Source organism: Lepisma saccharinum, chromosome 27 (assembly GCF_977018435.1).
Source record: "Lepisma saccharinum chromosome 27, izLepSacc3.1, whole genome shotgun sequence".
NCBI classification, from domain to species: domain Eukaryota; kingdom Metazoa; phylum Arthropoda; class Insecta; order Zygentoma; family Lepismatidae; genus Lepisma; species Lepisma saccharinum.
The window spans coordinates 32,266,160-32,287,554 of record NC_139255.1 but is presented as its reverse complement, the minus strand read 5'-3'; the positions used below and the strand labels follow the sequence as shown (position 1 = coordinate 32,287,554).

At 39.3% G+C, this 21,395-nt stretch overlaps 2 protein-coding genes across 2 annotated transcripts in view; one reads left to right on the top strand and one right to left on the bottom strand.

Annotated features, from left to right (window-relative positions):
- LOC145980217 (uncharacterized) overlaps nucleotides 1-21,395 on the bottom strand; it is a 125,900-nt gene that overhangs the window by 72,480 nt on the left and 32,025 nt on the right. The gene's annotated exons all lie outside the window — the stretch shown is intronic.
- On the top strand, nucleotides 10,280-21,135 carry LOC145980419 (heat shock protein 70 A1-like). Its single transcript, XM_083113501.1, has 2 exons — nucleotides 10,280-10,676; nucleotides 19,238-21,135. The coding sequence occupies exons 1-2, from the start codon at nucleotides 10,500-10,502 to the stop codon at nucleotides 20,978-20,980; spliced, it is 1,920 nt and encodes a 639-aa protein (XP_082969627.1). The 5' UTR covers nucleotides 10,280-10,499; the 3' UTR covers nucleotides 20,981-21,135.

The window sequence follows — 21,395 nt, the reverse complement described above, 5'->3', positions numbered from 1 at the left end:
AAAAATTACAATAAATCCGAATCGCCCTACATGTGGAGCTAACTTTGTTGTGCAGCTTGCAAATGCTGACAAGTCTCTACATAGAGTTCAAGTTCGCTACGACAACACCGAAAGCGTAAGAAAAGTTTATGTGCAATATTATCAACAGCAGGGTTATAGAACATTCTCCGTCTAGCCTTGATAAGTATTTCTCTCCTAAAATTATCGTCACATTATTCAAGAAGACAACAACCTAATTTTATCTAGTGTAAACTGAAAAAAATCCTGGTGGGGAGGGGGGGCACGAGTTACGATCTCCATCTTGGATACGCGCTATAAACAATAACGGGGTTATAGAACATTCTCCGTCTTGCTTCGATAATTATTTATCTTCTTAAATTATCGTCACATTATTGAAGACAAAAACCTAATTTTATCTCGTGTAAACTGAAAAATTTCCTTGGGAGCGGGGGGGCCTCGAGCCACCTGATCTTTACCTTGGATACGCGCTATTAACAATAACAGGCTTATAGAACATTCTCCGTCTTGCCTAGATAATTATCTCTCAAATTATCACCATACATATTATTCAAGAAGCCAAAAACCTAATTTAATCTAGCGTAAACTAAAAATTTTCTAAAGGGGTGTTTGAGCCCCCTGATTCCCACCTTGGATACGAACTGTTACCAATAACAGGGTTATGGAATATTCTCCGTCTTGCCTCGATAATTATTTATCTCCTAAAATTAACGTCACATTATTTTATTTGACACCACAAGAAACAAAAAATCCCATTTTATCTAGTATAAACCGAAAACTTTTTGGGGGGCTCGAGCCCCCTAAGCCCCCCCACTTGGATACGTGCCTGGGAAGTAGTCACGTTTATTACACCCTTACATTTACATACAATATTAAAAAGTTCTGCTTTTAGATCTCGCACAATGCCTTTTTCACAAAAATGGGCAATACCGCATTTTTTATATCAGTGAAGCTGTGATATTTTAGATTTCTTCCGTTAGTTTTCTGATAATAGTTTTCACAGCTTTCCATAGAATTTAGGCATGATTTCAGTTGACAAGAACAAAATAATCTTATTTCAAAACATACAGCAAAAAGAAATCCAACGCGCTTAAGTTAAAACTCCCTTACATTGGAAGCCTGGAGAGAACAAAACAGGGCTTCCTTCGTAACACGATTTCTTGAAAACCATTTTACACATTTGAATCAACTTTGTGATAAATTGATTAGAAAGGATGAATCTTAACAGTAAAAGTTGTAACTCTTCCCCTGCTACTATATTTTAGAAGATATTCGTTGTCAAATATCTCAATATTTGCATAAGAAACCAGCCTTTTCCGTGCCGAGTGTTTCGATGATGACGTCATGCATCCACGGACAACTGCGCATACGATCTGCGCCGCCGAACGAGCACCCCCTGGATCTACATAGCAAAAGAACTTCATTTTCCTTCATATCCTTTTCTGTCGACTGTGCAAAGAGTTTGAACACATGAAAAATTACCGCTATTTTCAGATGCCACAACGTTGTCATTAATTGTATGCAATGTTACCGCCATTTTACACGGTACTGACCATAACCCCCCCCCCCCCCAAGGCCGTTGAGGCATCCTCCCCAAAATCGTTAATCAAAATTCCCCAAAAGAATTGTTCATCATTACTCTCCCCCCACCCACCCACACACACACATAGTTCGGATAAACACGCAGTAATAGATTTTTGTTTGAATGTTGAAAATTTGATTTCATTTTTTAAAAAATTCAATTTTCGAAATGCGGAATCTTTAGACAACGAAAACTGACAGTATTTTACAATTATCCAGTCAAATGGTGAAATCATGCATGCAACACTAAAACTGAAGTTTCCGAGCCGACTCGGAAATACCACAAAGAAAACACCAGACATTGTTTACCATTAGCCGAGATGCCAACAATGGAAAGGCGCATGGCATTCGAAACCTTTCATTGCAGTTGAAGTTAAAACACTAAACAAAGAAAAAACACAGCTCACTTTCATGTTTGCTAACATAAAACGTACAAAACTGTTCAGGATCACTGCCATTGTTATTCTTAACAGTTTGTCTGTCTGACTATTTAACCTTGTATTAATGCGAACAGCACGCCTCCCCATCCTTTCCAAACTGATTCTAAAGAAATCAGAGGTGGCGTTTCATTTCCACCCCGTCGCCGCGATCATCTACAGGTAGGTAACCATAACTAAAAATGGTAAACTTTCCGCATCCGGAAAACGCCTGAAATTCGCTATTTATGTCACTTTCCATATTCCTACTTACGTATTCTGCATTGAGAAACATTGCTGAAGGTGGCATTTGGCTTTTTTCACGGAAATAATCTATATTTTCGACGTATGAAGTAAGTTTGTTAGTTTCTTTTTCCCTTCGGTAACACGCTAAATGGCGGTCACAGTTTCACTACCGTAGTCGGTATGCAGTGTTTCCACCCCACTCCACCCAAAAATACCTACGTAGCCCCACAAACCATTAACGCATAGCCCCACGAACCATTTCTGGTAAGGTAAGGTTAGGTTGGGTCACGTTTAGGTTAGAATAGTTAACAATTGGTTTAGAAAAAAAATACGTAGCCAAACACACCATTCTCGCATAGCCCCACAAACGATTGACACATAGCCCCACAAACCATTTGCGGAAACGTACCTTCTTCAGTTACAAAAACACGTGTTTGGAAACACTGACGGGATTACGTCATCCCACACAGGCCACATCCGGCTGGAGGGAAATGGATGCAACAGCTTTCGTGCATCGGTCACACATTTATATCGAAAAATACATGATTTACCGGCAAAATTCAATGAACGATGCGAGAAAACACTTCCCCGAACTTCCACAAGTCTAAAGAAACTGCATTCGGTAAGTAATTTCTCCTGTAAATTTTAAGAAATCCGTTAAATCAATAAAAAGTCGATCAAACGACACGACCCCCCCCCCCCTTTTGGTAGCTAAACTACATTTTGTCCCCCCAAAAATTCCCATGATGCTGGGGCGTCATTAATTCATCCTGTGGACACACCTGGTACTGACAACAAACGCATGTAACGAACGCTACGTGGTGGGCATTTCCTTTCCGACGACAAACTTTGGCGGCGGTGTGAATACTGACGTCACATGAAACGCACCCAAGCTCTCCTTATGAATTGCCCCCACCACCAAAGGTGCCCGCAGGATTTTTTCTCAGGGCGAGCAGGGTCACAAACTTTATTTTAATTATTATTACTATTATTAATAATAATATTATTATTGCCAGTTTTTATTTTTGTTGGTTACTATATTACTATTAGTACTGTTTTTTTAATTACATACATTTGTAATTTCCATATTCTGTATATCTATAGGACAATTTGCATAACTGTATACTTAACATTAATATGTTGGACAAAAGCTGTTTTCTATAGTTTGATATTCAGTGTAAAATAGACTAAACTTAAAGGTAACCCTGCTTGAAATAATAATAATAATAGTTGCTGTAATTTACGGTGTGCAAGTCTCAGAAAACAATACTTTTTGCTATAAAATATGTCTACAATTTCACCATTCGAATTTCATTAACTCTTTATAGAAATTTCAGGAGGGGAGGCATAAGCATTTCCTTGGTATGATTCACCATTTTCTTTTAAATTACACTACTACGTCGGTAGGTGTCTGTTTAACAATATATTATTATTTCCTTGCTGAAATTGTTGCAGCGGCGGAAGAATTGAATGTGTTCATTTACCTACAACCTTATGGGTATTTTTAAAATAACGTAAGGAATTACGAAATATTCACACATCTAGAGTATCTAATTTTGTGATTTCCCAGAAGACTAACTCGATGTTTAAACATGTACTGTACGTTTTTCTGCAAGTAAGTGTCTTACAACGTTATATCTTATATAAAATATAAAGACCATGTTAAATTTGAGAGTTTTCACGGAGTCCTTCGCCAAAATCCAACCCCCTCATAATATGACGTAAATTTTATGACAGAAATAATCAACTTTGCATTTCATTTCCAAATGATTTTGTCAAAGGCTCGCAGAGCCGTGATTTGGGGCCTCCTGGGGCGCGTTAAGTATCTGAGCGCTCAACGAGCAACGTGATCGCTCAGCTACTTGACGGCCAAATAGGCGTTGCTCCGCGAGCGCTGCTCACTTGATCGCTGAGCGAACTTGAACCTTGCTCGCCACACGTTTCAGCCACAGAATATAGCGTTTCTGTATTTCGAGCTCGTGAGGCAAAGGGAAGAAGAGGAAAACTGTATGCGGATGGCGGGGTGGCGTGGCGACCAATGAGGAAATAAGCATTTATGATGAACGGCTTGCGATATAGCGTAATTAGAGAGGAAGTTCAAGTAACAGAAGGTGATGTAATATTCCAGTTTCTGTAATTGAATTAAAATGATAGTGTTGTTTGTTCCAAATATTAAATGTAAATATACACCGTAGTTTTGGAAAGTTGTGCAAGTGTGTGAAAATTAAAATTTCGACAGTTTTGTTCACATTAACTATTCTATTTCCATTACATAATTTACAGCATTTCAAACACCAAAATCTTGTCCACTCGACGCAGCCCCACTGACCACAGATTATTCAAAGGCAACACTGATATTTTGATCAATGAGCAAACTGCGTCAAGTAAATGATCTGTCTGCTCAACGAGCGAAAATCTTGCTCAGCGAGCGTCGCTCAGATACTTGACGGGCCCCTGCTGTACAGGAGGATCCATGAGCATTACCGTGTAAATTGTCCATCACCATGTTCGAGCACTTTATTTGATCCAATAAGAGTTTCAATAATTAAAAGAAAACTCAAAAGAAGCTGTTAACTTCTGCACCAACACACAAAAATCCATGGCTTAAAAACACACAGGATGTAAGAGAAAAATTAATGAAAATAGTCATGGAGAATTTGCACGGTAATACTCATGGATCCCACTGTAATGTAGGCACTATGATTGAATATTGTGCATTTTTTTCTTATGTGATATAAATATCTGTATCATCAAAAGTAGTATGAAGTGTGTAGTAAGGGGTGATTTCAGTAGCAGTCAATTAACACTTCAAGAGTTCAGTTCAAGCGATGTTTTAGAAGAGAGAAAAATGTAGTTTTGTATATTTCTAAAGTTTATGTAACTTAAGGACACCCCCTCCCCCCGCACACACACATACATAATTTACCTTCATTGAACACTGTTAAACTTTTGAAAAATCAACTTGGTTTACAAAGCCACCCCCCCTCCCCCCGAGATCAATTCTAGCTATCTACGGGCCTGGGTGACAAGTGACACTCGGGAACCAACCAATCATCAATGTTCCAAACCGCAGGGGCACGACAGGTTGCACAACCTGTAGTTGATTGGTGAAATCTTCGCTGGGCATGAGTGTCCTTTGTCAGTGTTTCTTCGTAAATTTCATCTCATTAACACTCATCCTCATCGTCGCCATTAGCCAGAAGTGGCAGAAAAGCAATGCAAAGTAAGAAAAATACAAAGATACATGGACTTCTTCAGTAGTCAGTGTTATATTTTGCTTTATTACTTTTGCATGTATCCGATGTTTTTTAGGAGAGAAGAAACAAAGTATGGTTGTCCCCCCCCCCCTACATCTAAGGAAGAGTATAGTATAGGACTTGCAAAAGGTATATACGAATTATATACCATATTGCTAAATATAATCCCCCGGGTTATTACTGCTAACGCAAAGCTGTACGAGGGTCACTATTTATATTTTGAGCCTTGGCAACACTGATTGAAGTTAGGCGCGATTTGACGTTTGCACGGAATCGTCTGGCATTATTGACCATAACGTACTTCAAATGTTTTGTCAATAGCTTCATTTGTGTTGTTTATGTTGCCTTGGAGATTGCGCGACAACAATAAAATGGAATTAACTCGTGATCATTTTCGTGCGATGCTTTTTTACGATTTTCCACGTGGATTATCAAGACAAGAGTGCATCGATCAACTTACTTCCACATTTGGCGATGAAGCCCCATCCGTTGCCACTGTGAAACGCTGGTATAACTAATTGAATCTGGCCGCCATTCGCTCACCGACGAGATTCGCGAAGGTCGTCCAAAATCAGTTGTTGTTCAAGAAAACATTGATGCTGTGCAAAACCTAATACTGCAAGATCGTCATGTGACATACTGTGAGATTGAGGCAACCATAGGCATTAGTTCCACCAGCATATATAAAATATTACATGATCATTTAGCTGTGAGAAAGGTATGTTCTCGTTGGATCCCACACAATTTGACAAAAACTCAAAAAGACGCTCGCGTCAATTGGTGCAAACAAATGCTCAATAAATTCAATCGTGGTGCTTCAAAAGACGTATGTAAGATTGTAACAGGTGACGAATCATGGATATATGCATATGAGCCGGAACGTAAACAGCAGTCGACTGTATGGGTGTTTCAAGATGAACCCAATCCAACAAAAGTTGTTCGCACTCGAAGCACATCGAAACAAATGGTCGCCTGTTTTTTCGGGAAAACTGGTCATGTGGCAACTGTGCCTTTAGAGGAACGTAGAACGGTCAACTTTGAATGGTACACAACAATTTGTTTGCCAGAGGTCTTCGGTCAAATACGGAAAACAAACAAACGCCGTCGGATCATTCTTCATCAAGACAATACCAGCTGTCACACATCTCGTCTAACAACCGACTTTATGAACAGTCAAAAAATCGAATTGATGGGTCATCCGCCGTACAGTCCTGATTTGGCACCCAATGACTTCTTCTTGTTCCCGAATGTCAAGAATAAATTGCGTGGACAACGATTTTCGTCGGCGGAAGACGTTGTTGATGCGTTCAAAAACCATATTATGGAGGTGTCTCAAGAAGATTGGAAAAACTGCTTTGACAAATGGTTCGAACGAATGCAAAAGTGTATTGACCATAAAGGAGAATACTTCGAAAAACAATAAAGCAGTTTTCAATGCCAAATTCCTGTTTTTTCATTGTTAGGCTCAAAATATAAATAGTGACCCTCGTATAACCACAATCTACTCCTTACCTTTCTCTGCAGAAATAAATACAAAAGTAAACAAGTATCTTGCTTATTTAATATAAACTTAGTTAAGGCTTCTGGGGGGAGTTCGAGCTGCCACACTCACCCTCCCTTTAAAATACATCCTTGGTTGCAGACACGCATCCAATTAATAAATTGATATCATACTTGTGTCTATTCAAAAGACAAATTATATTCTAAACATCATTAATTTGCAAAAGACTGCCGAGAACATAACCAGCAACCGATCTTTGATCTCATTTTATCTTTTCGGCTTTCAGGGGCCTCCCCGATGGCATAGTGGTAACATCGTCGCATTGTAATCAAGGTGTACCGGGCTCGATAGCCGGTGGAGGCACAGAGAGGTCGCTTTCCACTTTAAACTATAGGTCCAATGCAGATTAGCCTATCTGTGCATAAAGTGTACTTAAAAAAGAAAAATTCAAACTCTTCTTGGCCCTCAGATTAATCCTTTTTGAAGTGTCTGAAGATAACGAGTCTCGATTTCACCCCTTGAAAATGTGAAAGCCCGATTAAAGCGATCTATCAAACCAATTTTTAAATAAATTAAATTTGTTTACCAGTATAAGCAGACGGAAGCCATTTGTAATAATATGAAACCCAAATTACGCATTGTTGTAAATGACGAAAAGTCCAAAACAATAATTTCTTGTGCCGGCCCCCGTGGCGGAGTGCTTAGCACGTAGCGTTACGACGCTAGGGGTCGCGGGTTCGAATCCCGGCCGAGGAACGGATGTTTATGAGTGTTCATTCATGAATTTCATCATATCATCCCCACTGTAGCAAATTAACCAAAAGTGGCACATAAAGCGAAGTAAAATAAGCAAATCAATCAATCATTAATTTCTTGCGAAAAGTAGGTTGCTACAAATAAATAATGGTAACATTATCGTATGGGTAAAACGGATTCCTTCAAATTTACAGGAGAAAGTACTTACGGAAATCATTTTCTTGAGCGTTTTGGAAGTTCCTGAATGTAGATTTGATCCATTTTAATGTAAATGCGTTTTGTTTTCTGCGAAAATCTCTGTCCGACACGTTGTTTCTGCTCCCGCCATTTGCTTTTTGCATGAGAGTGCAATGTTCCGAGTGTTAAGACGATGCAACCCCGTAGCCAGTGTTTCAGCCTCGCCGTGTTTTCACTAGAACCACCTGTCGAGTTCGGAACAAGCCATTTTTCCCGAATGGGTGTCACTTATCGCACAACATTGTAGCAACATTGTGTTCGGACGTCACAGGAGAGAGCTGTTTTTACAATTTTTCTTTGTATTTATGCTAATGGAACCTAACCTAACAGGCCTAACCTAACCACGTAGGCATTCCTCGTCTGACGTCAATATTCAAGGTTGCAAGATTGTTGTGCGTAAAGGAAGAGAATTAACGAATTACGAAAGAAAGATGGTTCCGACCCGAATGGGTGTCACTTATCGCACAACACTGTAGCAACATTGTGTTCTGACGTCACAGAAAAGATCTTTTTCATGTTAGGCAATACAAGCTAACGCGTCTCTTAGCGAAAATAATAATTTTTCTTTGTATCTATGCTAATGGAACCTAACCCAACAGGCCTAACCTAACCACGTAGGCATTCCTCGTCTGACGTCAATATTCAAGGTTGCAAGATGGTTGTGCGTAAAGGAAGAGCATTAACAAATTTCTAAAGAAAGATGGTTATGACCCGAATTGGTGTCACTTATCGCACAACACTCTAGCAACATTGTGTTCTGACGTCACAGGAGAGACCTTTTTCATGTTAGGCAATACAAAGGTAACGCGTCTCTTAGCGAAAATATTATTTTTTCTTTGTATTTATGCTAATGGAACCTAACCTAACAGGCCTAACCTAACCACGTAGGCATTCCTCGTCTGACGTCAATATTCAGGGTTGCAAGAGTGTTGTGCGTAAAGGAAGAGCATTAACGAATTGCGAAAGAAAGATGGTTCCGAATTGCGAAAGGAAGATGGTTCCGAATTGCTGTTTATGGACAATGAACGTGGTAAATCGCAAGGTTATTTTACAAGTTCTACACGTAAATGCGACGTATTGGCATAATTTCAAATAGGGGCACGAAAAAATATTTTCCGGTGAACGAGGTTGCACCACTGCATAAATCGACAAAACACTCTCAGAACGCCCCCTAAACCAGTATGCTATCACGGCCATAATGTGTTACAGATTCGAAACAACAAGTAACAGTAAGTACTCGTAAATAGAGAAAATAAACATTATCTTAGTTAGAAATGCATTATTTCGCCTTAAGAAATGTTCCGCAACACGTTAGCAATGTAAAGAAGTCCGAAATATATATGATTCGTAGGTGTTTCACCCATACGATAATAGTACCTAAATAATAAAAAGCAGAATCCTAAAATACCGAATAAAGATTGAATGAATAAATTCTTCTTTTCTTTATCTTTTCTCTGTCTTTCTTCTTTCAACAACTTGTTACAACTTCAAACGCATCAAAATTATAGAAGACGTTAAAGAGGCCCTCGCTCAGGTTGAAGATCCTGTGTATGTACAGAAATTGGATGCAGTATTGAAAAACAACAGTGGGTATGCAACAATGGTGAAAGTTGGCAATATTCTGCATACAAATGCACAACGTGTGGATGATCTGGAACTTGATGTGTCCGACTTTGTTGCCCTAAAATACAGTCCACTTGTATCTTGCGAAGTGGAACGTGTGTTTTCTGAATATAAGACTATTATAGCTGAAAACAGAAGGAGTTTCAAGTTCGCAAATTTGAGACATCATGTTGTTATCAAATGCAATCATGATATTGATCTGTAATGTAGTGTGTTTCATTTAACGCAGAACCATATTAATTGAAAAAAACTGTGTAGCGATTGAGCATTCAGAATAATGCATATTCATTGCCTGGCATGTATTCTTTCATAGTTTGTAATATACAGCATTTATAAATTAAATCGGCTTTTAAAGTGCATATTCTGCGTTTTTTTTTTTAGTTCATAACTATCCGAGCCCTAGTCATAATCATGTAATCTGATTTACTTCTAAACATTAATAAATTTTCAGTTCCCAAAATAATCGCAGAATCATTTCTATTTTTGCACTTTAGCTTTCGCTTCTGTTTGAGCGAGATCATTCTACGCGACACTTCCTGCACGTTCTCAAGGTTACTACGTAGTCGTTGCTATGGCAACGACACTCCCCCCAGCTTCCGACCAATCAAAACGTAAGTTCCGCCCACGTCTGGACCGCTACTCGAAAGAGCTTCGAGAACGTTCACGTTGTCACGCGAAAAACAGCTGATTTCTATATATATGGATTTCATTGCCAAGGGCGGCAGTTTATGTCAGAAAGCAACACGCAAGTAGGGAGACAAGAAGCGAAAACCTTAACACGTTCTTCGATAAATATTTTGAGAGTGATACAGATAGCATAATTTCTGTGTGGGTTTGTGGACATTGAGAAGTGACAAGAAAGAAATGGTCCGAAAAGTTCCAGCGATCGGCATCGACCTGGGCACCACGTACTCCTGCGTAGGTGTGTGGCAGCAGGGAAAGGTGGAAATTATTGCCAATGACCAGGGCAACAGGACAACACCTAGCTACGTCGCTTTCACAGACACCGAAAGGCTAATAGGAGATGCCGCCAAGAACCAGGTATGTGTACACAATCTAAATTGATAAGACTAGATATTAATATAAAGAAAAAAGTAGCCACTACTTCACTATAGGGGTGACACCTATAAATCATTTATTTCGCACTTTTTTATATTCCTAACGTACTATTCTGGAATGCGGAACATTTCTTTAAGTGAAATAATGAATTTCTAACGAAAATAATGTCTATTTCTTACATTTACGAGTACTTACTGTTACTCGTTATTTCGATTCTGTAACACACATTATGGCGATAGCGTACTGGTTTATCGCGCGTTGTGAGTGTGTGTGTCGGACCGATTTTCGCAAAAAACACCATGCATTCGCATTAAAATGGATCAAAACTACATTCACGAACTTCACAACGCTACAGAAAATTATTTGCGTAAGTACTTTCTCCTGTAAAAAGTAAGAAATCCGTCAACCCTATCGTAAAGCGTTACCAAAAAAAACTCTTGCTTGTTTTGGTGATGTCTCAAAACAGGAGCCAAGAGCCGTTCACTTGTTCTGTTTAGACCAATATTCCAATAGGGGACAGTTCTTCACGATTTCCATATGCTAAATTTTTAATTTCGAAATGTTATCAAATTTTGAAGAGAGATTAATTTAATTTCTAGGGGTGTCCCTACAGGAAGCTACATTTACAAAAAAAAAATATGTTTTAGTGGTTCAATTGTTTGTAGGTTACCATTATTAGACTTTCATGCCCTAAAAGTTTTCACGAAGGCCCAATTTATGGTTATTTTGGATCCAAATTTGCCCTTGCAATCCTCTAAATATCAACTTGCACCTCGCCCAGTTAGAAAATCCTGGATAAATCCCTGCTGGGACTACATTGCATATTATGCATGCATGCTTGCTTGTCTGATTTCAGAAAATAATAAACCTAATAGTGGTAATTTGCAAGATATTGTGTATTAATACCAGCCGGTTCACATTCTGATAGTTGAATACAATTCAAAACTATGGTGTTTTTCAACTTGGAAAAGTACCAAATCTAAACATCAGAGGACAAAATCTCCACTTAACAATAATTGAAAATAATTAATCTTGCTCATTCTGGAATAGACGTTGATATATTGGCAGCCCTCCAATCATAATTTTAGTGTATATCTACCAGAATAGATATAAATCATGATTTTTAAATTTAAATCACGGTTTGTGATTTTTTTTTTAAAAAAAAAGATTGCTTTTATGTTTTTCGGATGATAGAATGCTATGCTACGCATAAACAAAACTAACAAAAGACTGCCTGCATAGTTTCCTAGAACTTAGAGGTTTTCTCAATCTAATGCTGTGTCCAAAGGTTAACAGTATTGTTATTCCCTTCGATTTAGGGCATGCATTGGCGATTCTTTTTAATGATAGTTAGCAAGACATTATCAGCTGCTATGCTAATTTAGAAGTTAATGTTAATGACACTATTAATAGTTTAACATTTTTTTTGTATACTATTCTACACAAAATATTTGATATGCTTGCCTATGAAAATGATTGGATTTTAAAGCAACATACATTTAGTGTGTGTAGCGATGGTGTAGCGGTAGTGTCGTCGGCTTGTAAGGTTGCCAGGTTCGATACCCGGTTGAGGCACATTGCACAGCAATTTGGATCCCATGTTAAACTGTAGATTCAGTCCCGATTAGCCTTGCTGTGCATAAAGTGTGCATAAATCAATAAGTTTGAAAAAGTTAGAGCAATTAAGAGCCTAATAAACATCTTTGAATGATTATGAGATTAACGTACTTTCACCAAAATTGATTCTGATATCTACAAATTACTTGTAAATTTTTCTATGATTTTTTTATTTAAATAATTTAAGTCACCTTTTTTTTTTTTTTTAAATCAAACCACCTTGATATGTATCCTATGATGATCAATTTCAAAATATTGAAAATATTCTCTCAAGCAATTAAGTATGCTAATTATTTAGAAGATTAAGTGAAAGACACCTGGTTTTGTAACCTGACTTAACACTACAGTACATGCAGGAGTGGTGCTGTCTCTCTAAGTTAGAAATCTTGTAATATTTCACAACTATTTTATAAAAATCTACAGTTTGTCACAGTGCCTCAACTGTTGCAAGCTGTGACACTGTACCAACACTGTATGATTCTGGTTGTTGTTGTTGGAGTGGAAGTATTTTTGTGTGTGTGCAAAAAATTGATTACCTATACCTGCCGCAAAATTAGTTTGGTGTTGAGAGCTGAAGGAAGACGCGTCACGGTGTTGCCATATCATGCGGTACGGTACGCAGTGCAGCCGTCTGACGCTGTGTCGAGGAAAACGTGTTATGAAAAGGAACAATGATGAAATGTGTTATTGTTTTTCGAGGAAAACGGAATAACAATGATGACAACAATGATGAATGTGTTATTGTTTTCTCTCTTCATTTCCATCTCCCTTACAACATGAACGAATTAACGAAACAAGCATTGTTTACAGGTTACCTTTTCAATCCATTCTGTATATACACTTTCAATAATCATTTCTTTCCGAAGTCCCTGTTAAAGTCTGCCCATCTTTCAATTATACCGCAACTGAGTTGGTGGGGCGTCTGACTTTCACGTGTGAGACCCGCGGTGGTTTGTGGAACTTTTTCAAATATCCCGAGCGGCTCCGGGGTTGACTCAGCCCAAGTGAGTACCTGGGGCAAACCTGCGGTAAAGGCGGTTGGTGAACCACATCACCTCCATAATATGGCCTAGGTCGAGGTCGAGAATGTGTGGAGCTTTACCTCCACATCCCCATATGCCTACATACTTCACTTTATTTTGCGTCCATTATTTTTTTTTGTATGAGAATCCCAGATATTTTATGACTGTCCTTAAAGATGTTTCCCCACCTTGAAAAAATGCCGAATCTTTCAACGAAACTCGCAGTTTCCCAACAGTGGGATAATCTTTCCTCCTATAATAAGAGTAAATATGGCGACGAATAGCATCTTGCTGAAAGGTATCTAAATTTGTCACGCGTTTATTGCTATTCCTCTTCTTTCCTGGGGTTTCCAATTTTGAAGCCTCGCATTTATTTATTTATTTCTACCACATTATATTTTTCTTTCCCTATAGTAACAATAGTGTTCTTAGACACGCCGAAAGCAGCAACAGTCCTGTCCAGAACTTTATTTACAGAAATGATTGGAGCCCCATTGTTTTTCTCTTGCTCAAATTATTTGCGCTCAGAACAAACCATCTCCCGCGTTTGTCCTTTGAGAAGAATTCCTTTTTCTTTTAGTGCATGGCCTCTTTGGTACATTGTCATCTCGAGTATTGCCTCCTGTGCTTGACATTCTTCACACAAGCTCACGAAACACTCAAGAACACAGAAAATTATGTACAAAAAATAACAACTAAAACAACACGCTATATATAACAAAGAATACTCTAAATTCAATAAACACTAAACAACGGACCGGTTAAAATATCACAGCAACGCAACAAACAAACAACACATCCTATCCCAACAACATGAAATCTGATCGCAGGAAGAATCGCCAGATAAGCGGCAACACCGAGATAAACGTTGTCTGTTGCTAGGTAACCAGGGCTTGGGTGAAGCACTGGGAAGATTTTGATTGGCTCGCATGCCAGCAACCCACCCTCCCGCAGTGCCGTAGACCCGATTTCAACACGTGCTTCCCAAGCGTCAATACCAAACTAATTTTGCGGCAGGTATAAGTGAAGACAGACATACCATGAAAATGAAGTAAAAGAAAGTAGTAACATGAGTTGCTGAATATTAATATATGCACAATGGGAAAAATTACTCAAAATCTTTAAGCAAAGCAAGTGTGTGTGTAAATATATATAGAATAAACATTATGATAATTTAGTTAAAGCTTCAATCAATTAATTGATCATTTGCTTTATTTTACTTTGCTATATGTGCCACTTTTGGCTAATTTGTGAAGATGGGGATGAGTGATGATATGATGAAATTGATGAATGGACACTTACACACATCCATGCCCAGGCAAGGGTTCGAACCCGGGACCCCTGGCATCATAGCATGATGTGCTAACCACTCTGCCACGGGGCCAGCAAAGCTTCAATTAAGTATGGAATAAGTGATTACAATATTGCAGTTGAAATTGAATACAATAATTTTAAAATTCTGTTCCTGAGTGTCACGGCACTTCCATGTGCAATAGTAGCCCTGTTCAGCTTGCTGCAGTGTTAGACTCTTTGCACTCACGTGTCTAGTTGCAATACCGAGTCATCTACTTTAATGATTTGGTATCTGCACCATTTAAACTATGTTCTGGAGTGGTGTACAGTGTACTGTATGATCATATGGTACATGCTAATGAACAATGAAAGCAGCAGACTAATATTCTTCTGAATCTTCTGAATAATCTTCTGAATTTGAGCCGAGTGGTTAGCACATCGTGCTACGACACCAGGGGTCCTGGGTTCGAATCCTGACCTGGATGCTTGTGAGTTGTGAGTGTCCATTCATCAATTTCATCATATCATCACTCATTTCCATCTTTGCAAATTAACCGAAAGTGGCACAAGAAGCAAAGTAAAATAAAGCAAATCAATCAATCTTCTGTATTGAAAACACAGCTCTTCTTGCATACAGCACACTTAATTGAGCACAAATTTCCTTGCACCAGCCTGACACGATGCACAGGCATTCAGGGGTTTATCAAGGATTTTTCCCTTGGGGGGTGTTGGAAACTTTTTTGGGGGGTGTAAGTTTGGGAATGCTAAGTGCATATTTTAGACAGTTTTTGAAATGTTCGCCCTAATTCAATTTGTTCATAGAGGTTTCTGGAGATTAACCCCCCTTTCTCTTCAAGTAACATTTCAGTAGAAAAAATATGTCAAATACAGGAAAAGATGAAAAATAGATCTTTGTGAGAATAACATTTCAGTCTAACGTTTCGAATATTGCTTTCCGGTAATGATCAGTACTTCATTTAATCAATCGTTAGATAAAAAAACAAGATATGACACTGGAAAACACAAAATTTAAACATAGCTATTATTACCAGGAATCATTTCATGCATTTCTTAAGCTAGTAATAAAGAAATTAGAAACAGTTGCGCAATATTTTTTAACTGTATTTGTATGGTTCTTGTCATAGGCGTAACTCCTGAGTTCATCTTGGGGGGTGCCCAATTCATCGATGAGATGTCAGTGTATGGGTGTGTGCGTGTTTGCCTGTCTGAAAGTAGTAGTAATAACTACAGATATAATATGACTCTTAAATAAATGAATACACTGCGAGCAAGAAAATTTTTAGAACTATTTTCTTGCAAACTGATTATGCATATTATTAATTAAACATAGCGTCAGTATCCCACGATGTTTCCTCTCTACAATCTTGCTATGCTCGTTCAACGTCCTCTTTACCTCAGAACATGCCCTCTGCCCCCTCCTGTTCTAGCTTCAGTTAGAAAATACGCATATACATAATTTTAATACTGTAGTTCTATGTAGCGAGTGAGTTCCAAATTTTCAAATCTGTTTAAAAAATGATTTACAAACTGAAATAAAGTATTGAATATCCATGAAGACTTTAAAATATAGTGGAAAGTTGGGGATGCACGTTTGATAGATACCTGGTATTGCTTTTGAACGAAATCGGTCAAGGAATTTCATATTGAAATCTTACACCCTTACAAAACTTTGGAAAATACACTTGGCGCTGTTGAGAGTTTATCTTTCAAATACTGAACAAGAGACTCTAGGGAACTAGGAGTCATGTGCCTCTTTGCCTTAAAAGAAAACTAAATAACATGTTCAATTAAACTAGGGGTGTGCGGGATCCCGAAAAGTCGGGACCAGGATGGGGAAAAAAATTCCCACCCCGACTTCGCGAAATGACTTCCCGAATTTTCAGGATCCTGAGCAGTCAGAAAATACCGAATGGTCATTTTAAAAAAGTCGTTAATTCTCGACATTTTCTGCATTGTAAATGTCTGGAACTTATTGGAAATTGTTAGATTTTGTACCAGAAATACAAAAACAATCACTTAAGGTGAAAATGACATGTAGAATTCGAGATTTCAAGAGCTTGAAATTATATGTATTAGTATGCCTTCGGGAAATTTCGAACATTTCCCGTTGAGAATTTTTCCAGTTCCGAATGACGGGATTTAAAAAAAATTTGTCCCGCACACCCCTAAAATAAACGCATGGCATGTTAATTGCAAAGGGAAGGCAAGGCATTTTCACTCCTACATTGAGGTAATGCTTTATTTTCAATTATTTTTAAAAAAAATGAATAGCATTTCTTTCACTTTCCAACACAAAGAGTACAATAAATCAAACGAAACTTCTTTCTCCACGTTTTCCAGCAGGTAGTGGCAAGTGCTGTCGTGCCCCCACTGGTGCGCCTATGGTCAGATATAAATTTGGGACTTAATGTAAATTAAATTTCTTTTTGTCTAATTCCTTATACTTTCCTTCCTTCTTATGAAAAGTTGGGAAAAATTAAATATGTCATAATGTCAGGGAACAGACTAGATAAGAAGAAGACAATTTTTACTAAATCTATATCTTTGCAAACTGACAATAACTTTAATTTAATAGGGTGCAAGTTATTTCACAGAACACTACGACATTAACATTTTTCTATTTTTATCATCGGTTTTGCTTGTTCGGCACCCCATTGTCCTTGGTGCCGAGGCACCCACCCCACGGAACCTTTCCCTTTTACAACTCTCTTTCTAATACATTTAATTTCTTGTACAAAGGTAAGAACTCAAAAATGGTCACATACATCAACTTTAGATGTAAATGAATCACTTAGGTTCTTCATGAAATACTTGCCGTTTTATATTGAATACTCAGTCAGTAAATTTTATATTGGTTTTTTATGAATATCCGTTGGAAGAAATTATACCTACATATAGTGTCACTGCCTTTCTACTCGGCACTTTCGGTTTCTTTCTGTCTGGTTTCATTTTCTCTACTTCAGCCAATTTTGCAGTAAAGTTTCCGACATTGTTATACACTAAACAGAAGGACAACACACGAATGGAGATGGGGTTGTGTGGATAAATCACTACCTGCATTACACCTGGTGTCAAAATGTGCAGCCAACTAGACAAGGCCACTCTTATGTAAGGAACATTATGATGGTGTTAATAGAGCAAATTCAAGAGCCTCTCCAACAGCGTAGTACTATTGTCATTGCATTGTAATCAAGGAGACGTGTGTTCACATAGTAGTTCAGATCCATGTCAATGCACCACATTTTCTTCAGTTCTGTTGGAGGGTCTGTAGGTTCTGAATCATCTTCTTTCCCAGGAATTGCTTCATACGATCCCAACAATTTTCAATTGGGTTGAGATTGGGGCTATTCCCAGACCACTCTAACATCTTTATCTGTTGTTCCTCAAGCCATTTCCTTACCTTCTTGGGCGTCGTGTGACAAGGAGCGTTATCATGCATGAAAAGATCACACTCGTGGATCTGAAGCATATCCACTAAATGTTCCTTAAGAACGTTGACATATCGGTCTGCATTCATAGTCACGTTTTGCAGTAAGAAATATAAACCTATCCTACCCTTTTCACCTGAAAAACACCCCCACACCATTACAGACTGGGAGTGCCTAACGGTCGGAACTGTATATTTTTTGGGTCATATTGATCTGAAGATGATGGACGTCAAACTTTAGCAGCTCCCATTCGGAACAGTTGGAATGAGCTTTCATCGGAAAACATGACTTGCCTCCAGTGTGCATATTTCTTTGCAAAAGCAAGATGGTCTTTCTTCATGCGGGCGGTGAGTAGTGGCTTCTTAGCAGCAGTACGACATGGCAAATCCAAGTCTTTCTGTAAACGGTGCTGGATCATGCGGACACTAATGTTTTCCAGTAGACTCGGGTGCATTTCTTTAAGTTCTGGCACTGTCAGTCCATGGTTTATCTTTTATTTCTCTCATTAGGAGAGTGTCTGTAGATTTGGTTGTTTTTCTTTGCCTCCCACCACCGAATTTGTGATTTGGAATGACAGTCGGAGGCAGTCCTCTGGCGGCTGCCAGTACCTTCATTGTGGTTGATTTTGCAGGACCTGTTTGTTTACACACCGTCTGTATTGGAACGTTTTCACTTCGCCATGCAATAATGCTGGCTTTTTACACACTACTACAGTACTTTCCCGGCATATCACAAATACCCCAGTACAGTAGTCAAATATCCAACACAAAGTGCACCACACAAAAACACAGCAATTTATCACACACACTACAGCAGACAGTCACCCTTCCTGTGTCAACTAACAATATGAAATGAACTCGCTTATCAGCAGTAATACACTGTTGCCAGGTACGTTCATGCAGAAACAATTCAGTGTTAGAAACAAAACACTAGATACAAGGCTACAAAGTGATAAGACTGCTTACTACGGCAGATTTCACATGAAGTCCGATGTCATTTTGCGGTGGGTGTATATAGTCCCTAATATTCACGGTTATTGTTCATTAGATTACCCAAACTATAGTGTTGTGACCAAAAAAAAATAATTTTTTTGGCACATGCACAGCTTTTATTCATCTACATGTGACCAATATTCTGAAAATATCTCTCTTGTTTTTTAAAGGTGGCTATGAATCCACAGAACACAGTATTTGATGCCAAGAGGTTAATTGGGCGACGTTACGATGACCCTAAGATCCAGGCTGACATCAAGCACTGGCCATTTACTGTGGCCAATGACTGTGGGAAGCCAAAGATCCAGGTGGACTACAAGGGGGAAACAAAGAGGTTCAACCCCGAAGAAATCAGCTCCATGGTGCTCACCAAGATGAAGGAGACAGCAGAAGCCTATCTTGGAGGAAAGGTAACGGATGCTGTGATCACTGTTCCTGCATACTTCAATGATTCTCAGCGACAAGCCACCAAGGATGCTGGAGCAATTGCAGGACTCGACGTACTCAGGATCATCAATGAGCCGACAGCCGCTGCCCTTGCTTACGGCCTAGACAAGAGCCTGAAGGGCGAAAAGAACATCCTGATCTTTGACCTGGGAGGAGGAACATTTGATGTGTCTATTCTGACGATTGATGAAGGCTCGCTGTTTCAGGTAAAGGCAACTGCAGGTGACACCCACCTCGGAGGAGAGGACTTTGACAATCGAATGGTGAACCACTTTGTTGAGGAATTTAAGAAGAAATACAAGAAGGACCTGACAAGCAATCCAAGAGCTCTGAGGCGTCTTCGTACAGCATGTGAAAGGGTCAAGCGTACTCTCTCCAGCAGCACAGAGGGCAGTATAGAGATCGATGCACTTTATGAGGGAATTGACTTCTACACAAAGATTTCCAGGGCTCGCTTCGAAGAGCTCTGCATGGACCTCTTCAAATCGACACTTCATCCAGTTGAGAAGGCTCTCAATGATGCCAAGATGGACAAGTCTTCCATACATGAAGTGGTCCTCGTCGGAGGCTCCACCCGCATCCCAAAGATCCAGAGCATGCTGCAAAACTATTTCTGTGGGAAGCTGCTGAACATGTCCATCAACCCAGATGAAGCAGTGGCCTACGGTGCAGCTGTCCAAGCAGCCATCCTGAGTGGAGACCAGAGCAGCGAAATCCAAGACGTGTTGCTGGTGGATGTCGCTCCTCTTTCCCTTGGAATCGAAACAGCAGGTGGAATAATGACAAAGATCGTGGAGAGGAATTCCCGAATTCCCTGCAAGCACAGACAGCCCTTCACCACTATCGCTGACAACCAGCCAGCTGTCACAATCCAGGTATTTGAGGGTGAGAGAGCCATGACCAGAGACAACCACCTTCTAGGGAAGTTTGACCTCACAGGCATTCCACCTGCTCCAAGAGGAGTTCCAAAGATCGAGGTGGCCTTTAACTTGGATGCAAATGGCATTCTGAACGTGTCTGCCAAGGATTCCAGCACCGGCCATTGCAAGAACATTGTCATAAAGAACGACAAGGGTCGACTATCGAAAGAAGAGATCGATAGGATGGTGTCGGAAGCAGAGATATACAGAGAGGAAGATGAGAAGCAGCAGGAGTGTGTGTCAGCCAGGAATCAACTAGAGAGCTACATCTTCAGTGTGAAGCAGGCTGTGGAGGAAGCTGGCTCCAGGCTTAGCGAGACTGACAAGGAGAAACTTCGATCGAAGTGTGATGAGGAATTGAGGTGGCTCGACAACAATTCACTGGCTGAGAAGGAAGAGTATGAGCACCGAATGCAGGACCTGCAGAGAGAGTGCAGTCCTCTCATGACAAAGCTGCACCAGGGGGCTCAACAGGGTGGTAGCTGTGGGCAGCAGGCTGGACATCCGAACTTCAGACAGGGCCCTACAGTGGAAGAAGTTGACTGAGTGCCAAAAGTGTTTGTGAAATGAATTGTGTGTCGGTCAGTGCATATATTGATACCAAAGAAATGTATGATGAATGTACATCTATACTGTTGTAATGTATGATTTCAGATTGTACTTTTGTTCCTAATATCAGATCTCCAAGCTAATAAATTTGTATATTAAAATAGGTTATTTCATTTTTATATGATTACGTTTGTACGAGGGTGAAATCAAATATGAGCGAGCTTTGTGCGGAAAAACAAAATTTATTGAAGGAAACAGAGACATTGCCACATCCTATTTTTCTACATAGTCTGCGCCCTTAGTGATACATTTTTCCCAACGTTGTGGTAGGTTCTTGATGCCGTTCTCGTAGAATGAAGCTGGGCGGGTAGCCAACCAGTTGCGCACAAAGGTTTCCACCTGATCGTTGGTC